The sequence below is a fragment of the Taudactylus pleione genome, unplaced genomic scaffold (genome assembly GCF_031769625.1).
Source record: "Taudactylus pleione unplaced genomic scaffold, aTauple2 ptg000478l, whole genome shotgun sequence".
In the NCBI taxonomy this organism is placed as follows: domain Eukaryota; kingdom Metazoa; phylum Chordata; class Amphibia; order Anura; family Myobatrachidae; genus Taudactylus; species Taudactylus pleione.
The window spans coordinates 4,377,098-4,389,179 of NW_028284880.1; the positions used below are offsets into that span (position 1 = coordinate 4,377,098).

Sequence of the window (12,082 nt, forward strand, 5' to 3'; positions counted from 1 at the left end):
GACCATCGCGACCATCGCCACTGCGAGCAACAGCCTGCGGTTGAGGTTTTCAACTGCAAGGCCAGGAGTGATTTTGGCTCTATCAGAGCCAAAATCACTCCCACTGACATCACTAGTGATGTCAGTGGGGCCGGCTTCAGACGGTAGGCGTTCCCTTGGGAACGCCTCCGTCTGGCAGGCACGCCCCCGGCATGCCCACCAAAGGGGGCGTGCTGTCAATGTTGACTGACAGCACGCCCCCTTTGATGAGACACTCCGAGCGAAGGAAAGTCCTTCGCTCGGCGCATCTCGCGCACGCGCACGGCGGAGCTCCCTCCGTCGTGCGCATGCGCAGTGCAGACCATCGACCCACTTGTGAGCGGGTCTGAATGAGGGCCACAGTGTGATATAAAGTTACCCTTTTCTATATTTTGCCCTTGACGGTCATAACAATAATGAATATTAATTTTCCATGTCATGTGCTAGAGCCTCCCTTACATATCTGACTTATAGATGAGAGATGAGAAAATAAAATATCTCCATGACCATTTTGCATTATTCTCTGGTCACCTGTCGTTGTGTTGGATAAAAAGTTTCCCAACTGTCGGTAAACTTACAAAAAAAAGTACTGTGTTTTTTGCTTAAGCAAGAAAAATAAAAGTATATACTGAAGTTAGAAGGTGATCGCACTCGTGGGTCCCTATGTATTCTGTAAGGGATCCTGTAATGCGGAGTTGGAAAATCAGACCCAGCATGCTGCTGTATTGCCACTAGACCAAGGGCCCTTGTATGGACCTTGAAAAGTACATCCCATTACCCCACAACTGCTGTGTTCACCACTGGCTACTAGTCATCGCATTGAAGCCATGCCAGTTGGCACAGCGCTTCTTGCGTGAATTCACAATGCGCCCGGGAAAGTCACATATGTTGTTTGCAGGTCACCTGGAGGCGGGTGCACATAGCGGTTAATGATGCTTTCATCAGCTAAATAAAAATCACACATAACAGAACAGGTACAAATGAGTGTAAAAAGGACCCTGTTTGTGAGAGTTTACACTCTAGCCCAGTGGTTATTAAACTTTGTATTCAAGACACACTAAGTTGTATATTTACTAAAGTGAGAGTGTTTAGAAGTGGAGATGTTGCCCATAGCAACCAATCAGATTCTTCTTAACATTTAACTTGCACCTTCTGAAGATAATAGCTAGAATCTGATTAGTTGCTATGGGCAACATCTCCACTTCTAAAAATTCTCACTTTAGTCAATTTACCCCTAAGAGTCCAGGGGGTAAATTTACTAAGATGGGAGTTCTATTAAGAAGTGATGTTGCCCATAGCAACCAATCAGTTTCCAGGTATTATCTTCTAGAAGTTGCTAGATAAATGAGAAGTAAAATCTAATTGGTTGCTATGGGCAACATCACTTCTTAATAGAACTCCCATCTTAGTAAATTTACCCCTAGGTGTTAGATCCATGCTACTGGACAATAGAATTCTATGAAAATTGAGTCCACCTGTGTTTGATAGATGGACGGGATTGCGGAGGAGCTTTTGTGTATGCTACTGGTGAAGCTTTAAGTAATTAAGATGGCCGCACGCTGTATACTAAGATCCAGAAGATAACGGAACAATAAGATCTCGAACAGAATTGTGGCCAAATTGGACAGATCCAGAAGTCCTGTGCACTTGTTGATGTTCAGGCCAGTTTGGCTATAATGGGTCAGAATCACCATGCACTGTATGTTTCTTTAGGAGTCGTTCATAAATATCCACAGAATTGGAAATGTTACCCAGTATTACACCAATGAGGGTCCTTTATTCTTGGCTACATCTGGTGATACGGCTGCCCTAATTTTGGACTTGGGACTTGTTGCTTTGGTGGCCGTTTCTCCATGGCCATGAGTTCTTCAACCAATACCATTAAGCCTTATACTCTGTTATTATGTCCGGGCATTTACCACTTGCTGTAAAAAAAATGGTATGAATTTTAAATACTACACTATACAGATGTGTCCATAAACATCTTTGCTGCAGTCGCGCTAAAAAGCCCCCCTCGGCGTGAGACCCTGCATCTTTTTTTTTTTTTTTTGCTGAAAATTCGTTTCAGTCTCATTCGTTTAAGTGTCATTGTGATGTGACTAGGACGCACCAGCAGACTGTGCTGATTCATTTGATATGTGACACTTTTATATCTGTGAGTGACCAAGTCTCTGAATCTGTATACAATGTGCTACAATGTAGTGGCCTCAGCTTTTCTATTTCCAAGTCCCGTTGTGCTTCCTATACAGACTCAGCTGCACACAGATATGTCTGTAAGTGGTGTCAAACTGAAGTATAGGATGGAATTTAAATATTACTTTGGGAAATACACTATATGTAATGTGTTCTTTAAAGCGGCAACACATGGGAGATTAAGTAGGGTCCCTGACTATAGAGTAGATAGAGTCGACCATTTTTGTGCTGACCATTTTCATGTTGAACTCTTGACCATGTTGCCCTTTTGTACCTGTCAACCTTTTTACATGTCTAACTTTAGTGTGCCTGACTTTTGTTCCCGTCGACCTTTTTGTCCCTGTCTAACTATTGACTGTCTAACATCTGATGCCTATCTAATTACTATCTATCTCTTATACCACACCCGATTAAGTACTGTATATCACTAGGTGCTAGAAGATAGTGTGTTGCAGGTCTATAGATCTGTATGTGCACCAACCTATAAAATACATTTGCTGTCCGAGTACACGATGTAAATTACACCCAATGTGTTCTATCAATGTTGCTAGCATTCTTGCTTTCTTGTACTGCACTATCAGCCAGAGCCGTAATTAGACTTTTAGGTGCCCTGTGCCAGAAAGCGCATTGGTGCCCCCCTCTCAATTCTTAAAATAGGGACAAAACGCACCTGAAAAAGGGGGCATGGCCTCATGGGGAAGGGCCAGGAAAAAGATGGGGAGGCCAGGAGCTGCTGGGGATAAAATAAGAGGAAGCTACAAGTGAAAATGATTATAAACAGAAAATGTAAAGGCTTGAACAGCGCCCCCTGGCCTGTGTGGTGGCATAGGTCGCACTACCCTAGTTACGGCCCTGGTATCAGCAGAATGTTTGGTCACAAGTGAAGAGAGCAGATTGTTGGGGGGACATACTGCATGTTTGCAGGGGTAATGTGTTTTCAATGCTAAACATTACCGGGCTGAACGTGGCTGACTGTATAATGAGTTACCATGGTTGTAGATAGAAGCAGCTGGGATATCAGAACATTTTGTACGTCCCATATAAGCTGTCTGATTCTCAGTGTTTTAGGCAATTCTATGTCACTGGATAGACACAATGCACATAGAGAAATAATAACTCAGAGCTTTACTTCTATCCAATATTTGGAGGAATATAAAGATAATTACACTTTAGTGAAAGTCGTTTGGTCCAGAAAGGGTGAAAACTTTTTATTTTTTTTAATACAGAGAATTAATTATTAAAATGCCATCTCGTGGGCAAAATATATGAGAATGCAGGAACCAGTATTATGACAGCGGTGCTACCTGTGTTTCCCTTTTTTTCCTATATGGGTGGTAGATTTGAGCATACATGAATGTCCTCCCAAAATGTCCAGGAAAGTCCAGAATTTCAGGGAGTTCTTTTGGGCACCTGAAGAGATAGAACCCCCCCCCTCCTCTCTCCCAGAACCTGCCTGCTTTACTTGGTTATGATGACACCTTGCTTAGCTGCAATGGTGTAAGCTAGGGATGTCCAACACGTCGATCGTGATCAACAAGTAGTCTTGTGCTTTTCTTTCCTTCACTTATGCCACCTCATCCCAACTGCCTGCAATGGCACCTAGCCCTTGGGTTCTACTGCCCTGCTGCTTATTTGGGTATTATGACTGCTGCTGCGGAATGCGGTCATGATCCCGACTGCGGGGATTCTGTCGTTCAGAATGCAGACGCCGGAATCCCGACCTCCAGGATCCCGGAGGTAAGTAGTGTGGTTAGGAACTAAGCTGGGAGGATTAGGGTGCGAGGAGGGGGAGGTTAGGCACTAGGGGTGAGGTTAGGTTTAGGCACCGGCTGAGGGAGGATTAGGGTAGGGAGAGGGTTAGGATATTGACAGACAGGTGTCGGTATCCTAACCCTGACGAGATGCCGGCATCTAGATTCTGACGGCGGGGATTCCGAGCGTTGGCATCCCGTAACCAACCCGCTGCTGCAGCAATGTTTATAAACCATGACCATGTTCTGCAAGGAATCTTCTATACTGTAAGTCACTTATTTCTTGTTCTGTTTATGTACTGTGTAAGCCACAACAGACCCTTTGTGTGCCACAGAATAATAATAATAGTAATAATAATAATAATAATAATATTAATAACATTCCTGGTTTACACTAACAATTGCAACTACCCTCAAAGGCTTCCTACAGAGTAGCAAATACAGTGCATCTGGAAAGTATTCACAGCGCTTCACTTTTTCCACATTTTTTTTATGTTACAGCCTTATTCCAAAATGGAATAAATTAATTTTTGTCCTCAAAATTCTACACACAATACCCCATAATGACAACGTGTAAAAAGTTTTTGGGAGATTTTTGCAAATTTAATTGAAAAGTAAAACTAAGAAATCACATGTACATAAATATTCACAGCCTTTGCTCTACTTTGTTGATGCACCTTTGGCAGCAATTACAGCCTCAAGTCTATTTGAATATGATGCCACACCTATCTTTGGGCAGTTTCGCCTATTCCTCTTTGCAGCACCTCTCAAGCTCCATCAGGTTGGATGGGAAGCGTCGGTGCACAGCCATTTTCAGATCTCTCCAGAGATGTTCAATTGGATTCAAGTCTGGGCTCTGGTTGGGCCACTCAAGGACATTCACAGGGTTGTCCTGAAGCCACTACTTTGATATCTTGGCTGTGTGCTTAGGGTCGTTGCCCCAGTATGAGGTCAAGAGCACTCTGGAGCAGGATTTCATCCAGGATGTCTCTGTACATTGCTTCATTCATCTTTCCCTCTATCCTGACTAGTCTCCCAGTTCCTGCTGCTGAAAAACATCCCCACAGCATGATGCTGCCACCACCATGCTTCACTGTAGGGATGGTATTGGCCTGGTGATAAGCGGTGCCTGGTTTCCTCCAAACATAACGCCTGGCATTCACGCCAAAGAGTTCAATCTTTTTGTCTCATCAGACCAGGGAATTTTGTTTCTCATGGTCTGAGAGTCCTTCAGGTACATTTTGGCAAACTCCAGGTGGGCTGCCATGTGCTTTTTTCTGAGTGGCTTCCATCTGGCCACTCTACCATACAGGCCTGATTGGTGGATTGCTGCAGAGATGGTTGTTCTACTGGAAGGTTATCCTCTCTCCACAGAGGAATGCTGTAGCTCTGACAGAGTGACCATATGGTTTTCGTTCACCTCCCTGACTAGGGCCCTTCTCACCTGATCGCTCAGTTTAGACAGCCGCCAACTCTATGAAGAGTCCTGGTGGTTCCGAACTTCTTCCATTTACAGATGATGGAGGCCACTGTGCTCATTGGGACCTTCAAAGCAGCAGATATTTTTCTGTACCCTTCCCCAACATTGTACCTCAAGAAAATCCTGTCTCGGAGGTCTACAGACAATTCCTTGGACGTCATGCTTGGTTTGTGCTCTGACATGCACTGTCAAGGTGTTTGCCTTTCAAAATCATTTCCAATCAACTGAATTAACCACAGGTGGACTCCAATTAAGCTGTAGGAACATCTCAGGGATGATCAGTGGAAACAGGTAGCACCTGAGCTCAATTCTGAGCTTCATGGCAAAGGCTGTGAATACTTATGTACATGTGATTTCTTCGGGTTTTTTTTTTAAATTAAATTTGCAAAAATCTCAAAAAAACTTTTTACCCGTTGTCATTATGGGCTATTGTGTGTAAAATTTTGAGGACAAAAATGAATTTATTCCATTTTGGAATAAGGCTGTAACATAACAAAATGTGGAAAAAGTGAAGCCCTGTGACTACTGTCCGGGATGCACTGTAACTCCATGTGTTAGGTATCTGACTGTGAAGTATGAGGTTGGGTGTTCAAGTCCTCTGTATGGCATGTTGAGCAATGTGTGTTTTAAATACAGGGGGATTTAACTAAAAGTTTGACAAGGCGGACACAAATTACACTATTACTTGTAGCTCACAAGTTAGGTGTATAAACATGGTATAGGAGGTTTGGTGTTTAAATCCCTTGCTTGGAGTGTTCTGAAAGTAAATATACAGTAAGTACTCTATATTTGTATGAAAATCACCCCTTGCAAAGCGTGCACCTGTTCCTGCATACCAAAAATGCATAGAAAAAACACAGCTGTTATTGGATAGGCTTTTCATTGGTGAGATTGTTCTAGTAGTCTGTTTATTGAGTATACTGCTTATAGAATAATGTCTGATATAAAGTTCATAGTAAAGTGTGGGTGAAAAGCAACACTCCTCTTATGATATATGTAAGACCTAATCAAACGTAAATGACGTGGTTAACATGTTTCTGCTATATCTTTACATATGACACACATCAAATGTGGTTTTACACAAACTACAGTTTAATAAATAATGGGGTCAATATTTTAAAACTGCAGGTAAAGTTGCACTTTAATACAACCCAGCTGATGTCGTTAAATCTGCAGATTTATTTCTGTAAAATTAAATGATCATGTGCGGTTCAAAGCAAGCATCCCTCAACATCGAATAGATTCTAATAATACAATTTCAATTGTAATCTCATTCTAAAGCGTGACCCAGGTATTTCACGCAATGTCACTACTAATCTCACCTGAGAAATGTGTTCTCGGTTTTGTTTTTTTGTAAATAGGATATTGGTTTCAGAAGTTTAATACTAAATTGAAGTTAAACTGTAGCTTATTTGCATGTCTATTTTTGTTGTGTTTTTTAAGCGGTTTTTCATTTATTTATTTTTTAAATTTGCAGGAAAATGCTAAAATCCTTCACGAACGTGGTGTAGCCTATCTCAACTCAGACTCTTCCATAGAAGGTAACATTATGTCGTGTTTATCATTAATAAAAAGGCATTTTGTTTTATACTGCACTTCATAATATTATTGCACCAAGAGCTCACAGTAGCACATATTGAATAATTTATTTCACATTTCAGGCAACTATACGTTAAGAGTTGATTGCACCCCACTATTGTACCAACTGGTGTATAATCTGACTAAAGAGGTTAGTGACCCTGATTGTAGTTTTTGTGATAAATATTCTATCAAAGCCAACAAGTAATCTAATTTATTTACTTTATATTATTATAATTTTTAACTTTTGGTTTAATTTCATTGTGTGTCATTTGGTGTATTGATCCCCTCTTCCCAATAGTCAGTGCTGTGTAATACGTTGATGATTTATAAATAATAGATAACAATGCTAACAATCATAGGGGTTTCAAAAAATAAGGCATCACTATTAATTAGCAAAAGTTTTGTTGTGCTATATGCAAATGTTCTTCAAAATCAGCAAACGGAGAAGCTTTCTATAACACAATAGGCCCATAACAGCTGCATTGGCTGAACCGGCATTAGCTAAAGCCACCAAAATGTGACCATTGAACAGTTAAAGCTCTAGTCGCATTTTTTCTTGGGGGGGGGGGCATCTTTAGGACTATATTGTGTCTTAAACCTGCACCATGCATATTATTATTTATACAGCCTTGCATAAAGATAGTAACAAACTGTTATACACAATGTAAGGCTGGCTTTTAACAAAAGTACTGTATGACTTTTGTCATATTGCGTTTTTAACGTTATTTTCAGTAAAACATTTTACTTTTTAAAAAAAAACAATAAAAAAATAATAATAATAATAAAAATAAAATATATATATATATATATATTCCAAGTAGTTCCCGCACTCACGGCAATGAAATGTCAATGTTAGGGTGCTTCCACGGACATGTGAGTCCACATATAAAAAGAATTTCCAAAGGAAGGATGCACTCTCTATGTAAAGTAATCTGCACAATTTATTCGTCTTCAAAACATCCAGGTGGTACAGAAGAATTCAATATTCATGGTCGACGTTTCGGTACAAAGCAATACCTTTCTCAAGACCTCAATTCCAAAAGTCATACAAGTAATGTCATGTTCAATTGATGTAACAATATCTGTGAAACATACAAGAAATAAACAAACAATGATCCGTCTATCAGACTCCCTTCAGACCATAAACTAGTGAGCACAGTGGAGCTATATGTCCCGCTAATATATTATATACTGACACCTAAGTGTCTATTCACAATATAAAACAAGTGTATATCACACCTTAACCAGCACACACCATGTGAGTACACAATCGACTATACGCTGCACAGTTGTGACAATTGCAATACTTACACAGCATAACCAGAGATATCCACAAAACCACAATAAAGTGTTGAAAGACTATTTATGGCCTCACTCAAGTGCCAGAAACATATAAACATAATGTACAGATGCATATATAGATACCTGTTGAAGTAAAAATTGTGTGGCAGCGTTGAAGACTGGGTATAATCAATGCATTCAAACCTATGAATATACAAGGTATCAGAATGTAATATATGGATAACAAACCTTGCGTTCTCATTTAGAGCAAATGATTTACCTGGTGTGTGGTGGTGGAGGGAGACCCAGCCGGGCCCACGGCGTCTGGCGTGCACGTGTGTGTACACGCGGTCACCGGGCGCTGATGTGGGAATACTATTGCTCACTGCTAAATACCACTAGACCGGAAGCACATCATGTCTCGGCTTCCGTTTCCTAGTGGTAATCTGGAACGCAAGCCGACCAAGGTAACTTAGCAACGGTCGGGACTTGCGGAAACCATTTAAACTGATCAATAATATCAAGAAGGGAACCTGAATGACTAACCAAGGTGCAGCTCAAAAGCTGTATATAGTGACATAATAAATATCAATAAATTCAGCTATGTCAACATACATTAATATATGGTGCGTTCGGCATGTATTTTTATACATACAAACGAACACACAATCAATAGTAACTATAATGATACAGCATTAACATCAAAGTGAACCTTACAAAAACACATTTAAAGGATTATATTCATTTAAACCTTTTGGCATTACAGTGTCTAAAATATGAATCCAATAACATTCCCTACGCTTCAGACATAAAAGTCTGTCTTGTCCTTGTCGTGGGGGGATCCAATCAATGAGTTTGCATCGTAATGATGCTGCGGGATGCTTCTTCTCATAAAAATGCCTCGCGACAGGTTTGTCGCTTTTACCGGTCTGTATTGCCGTTCTGATCGAGGCTCGATGGTTCGCCATCCTGTCTCTAAAGCGTCTAGCTGTGAGGCCTACATAATATAAGCCGCAGGGGCAGATAAGTATGTATATTAAATGATCTAATGCACAATGTAACCTGTATTTTATAGCTATTTTTCTCCCCGTATGTGGATGCGGAAAATTAGGTCCAATTATCATAGAAGAACAGGTGATACAATTTCCACATGAATAACTCCCAGGTCGTGACTGAAAAATTGCAGAGACTTCACTTTTCTTATTAGGGTATTCGGTAGGCCTCATGAGCATCTGCCGTAGATTTGGTCCTCTTCGGTAGGCCATCATGGGAGGTGCCATACGTTGAAATGGTAATGTTCTATCACTTTGTAAAATCGGCCAATAATGCTTAATCGATTTCTCAATGTGCTTGGCTTGACCATCATAAGTGGTGGTATAAATGAGACGTGTACCATCTTTCTTAGATGGTAATGATTTCTCAGTTGTTGTAGAAAAAATATGTCTAGCTTTCTGCAGACTTCTATGCAAAATGGCTCGTTGATAGCCCCTCTCACGGAATCTCTTTGTCATTTCTTCCAACTGGAGTTCTCTGATTTCAGAAGAAGTGTTAATACGCATGACCCGGAGATATTGTGATACCGGCAAGTTGTCTTTTAGCGCAATTGGGTGGTGGCTTGAAGGCAATAAAGCTAAATTTCGGTCGGTAGACTTCCTAAATAAGGTGGTCGTGAGTTTACCATCGAACAAACTGATGGTGACATCTAGAAAATTGATCGCATGGCTGTCAACCTCGGATGTGAAGCGTATCGGTGTTCAATGAATTTAAATCTGTAATCATTTCATTGAAACTGTCTACAGTATCTTGCCAAATAATAAAAATGTCATCAATAAAACGAACAAAAAATCGAATGCATTGGCCATACTTGGAGATGATATACTTTCTCTCATAGTCAGCCATGTATATGTTGGCATAGGAAGGTGCCAAATTGGACCCCATGGCCGTGCCTGATACCTGATAATAAAATTTGTCCTTATACTGAAAATGATTTTTAGAGAGAACTAATGTCGCCAATTGAACCAAAAATTCAGTAGGAATACGTTTTAAAGGCCGAGTTGACAAAGCCCTTCTTAAACATTCAAGTCCATCCGCGTGTGGTATGACCGTGTATAATGACTTCACGTCCAATGTTGCTAATAAGACACTATTCAAATTCCCAATTACTCTCAATAATTGTAACAGGTGACCAGTATCTCTTAAATAGGTTTCATGCTTATTGACTAGTGGTTGTAATTCGTGATCAATGAAGATAGCCAATGGTTGCAGAACAGATCCTTGTGCAGAGATGATTGGTCTGCCGGGAGGTTTTATTGTAGTTTTATGTATTTTGGGTAATGTATACAAGATAGGACATCTTGGATGGTCAACCGTCAAAAATAAAAATTCATCATGGTCAATCCATTCATGAACCAGAGCTTCGCTGAGTGCTACATCAACCAGAGCCTTAACCGATTGGACGGGTCTCTGGGCAACTTCTATGTATGTATTCTTGTCAGCTAGCTGTGACATAATCTCTGCGTCATAGTCTGTCCAATCTTGAACCACCACAGCACCTCCCTTATCAGCAGACCTGATCACTAAGTGTGGATTTTCTATCAGAGACTTTAATGCTTTTTCTTCAAGAGACGTCAGATTGTTATACATCTTTGGTGCCATGTAAGACTTAATGTCATTTGAAACTAACCTGCAAAAGGTTTTTAGACTGCCATTATTCGTAGATGGATCAAAAACGGACGGTCTCTTAAACCTATTGATGTCTGTAGTAGTGTTCCTATTACAAAAAAATTCTTTCAATCTTAGTGATCTACCGAATTTATAAAAATCAATGGCACTTTTAAACTCACTGTGCCTATATGTAGGAACAAATGAAAGGCCTTTAGCCAATACACTTAACTGCGTCTCATCAAGAATGGAACTAGAAAGATTAAAGACCGTGCTCAAATCCGCCTTCCCCGACGACGTCTCCTTGTACCCCCCACGCCTCGGATGGGGTCTATGTTTCTTGCCTTGCTGAGGTCGGGTGGAATACGGTCCTGATGTGGACCGACTTCTAAAAAATTACCACTCGATCTATCAAATTCATAACTGGCTTCAGTTTCTGAAGTTGATAACGATGATCCGGATTCTAACGGAGTTTGGACATGTCGTCTACGTCTGGACATCTGATTGAACTGTCGGGGTCTAGATGATATGTTATCACCCAAGAGCCAGCGATATACAGTGTGTTTTTGATAGTCAGAAGTAACAGCATTTAATTTTTTCCGCTTAAAGGCAGTTAAATTCCTTTTGTAGGTCTCCACCTGTGTGTGTAATCTGTCTAACCAATTGGTTCCTTTGTCGGAAACGGAAGCCGAGACATGACGTGCTTCCGGTCTAGCGGTATTTAGCAGTGAGCAATAGTATTCCCACATCAGCGCCCGGTGACCGCGTGTACACACACGTGCACGCCAGACGCCGTGGGCCCGGCTGGGTCTCCCTCCACCACCACACACCAGGTAAATCATTTGCTCTAAATGAGAACGCAAGGTTTGTTATCCATATATTACATTCTGATACCTTGTATATTCATAGGTTTGAATGCATTGATTATACCCAGTCTTCAACGCTGCCACACATTTTTACTTCAACAGGTATCTATATATGCATCTGTACATTATGTTTATATGTTTCTGGCACTTGAGTGAGGCCATAAATAGTCTTTCAACACTTTATTGTGGTTTTGTGGATATCTCTGGTTATGCTGTGCAAGTATTGCAATTGTCAAAACTGTGCAGCGTAT

The 12,082-nt window shown here is 40.8% G+C and overlaps 1 protein-coding gene across 1 annotated transcript in view; it reads left to right on the forward strand.

Annotated features, from left to right (window-relative positions):
* LOC148503038 (N-acetylated-alpha-linked acidic dipeptidase 2-like) overlaps positions 1-12,082 on the forward strand; it is a 206,321-nt gene that overhangs the window by 135,482 nt on the left and 58,757 nt on the right. The window contains exons 13-14 of the mRNA XM_088449035.1: positions 6,920-6,983; positions 7,104-7,171. Coding sequence (XP_088305161.1) covers positions 6,920-6,983; positions 7,104-7,171 — 132 coding nt within the window. The remainder of the gene's footprint in view (positions 1-6,919; positions 6,984-7,103; positions 7,172-12,082) is intronic.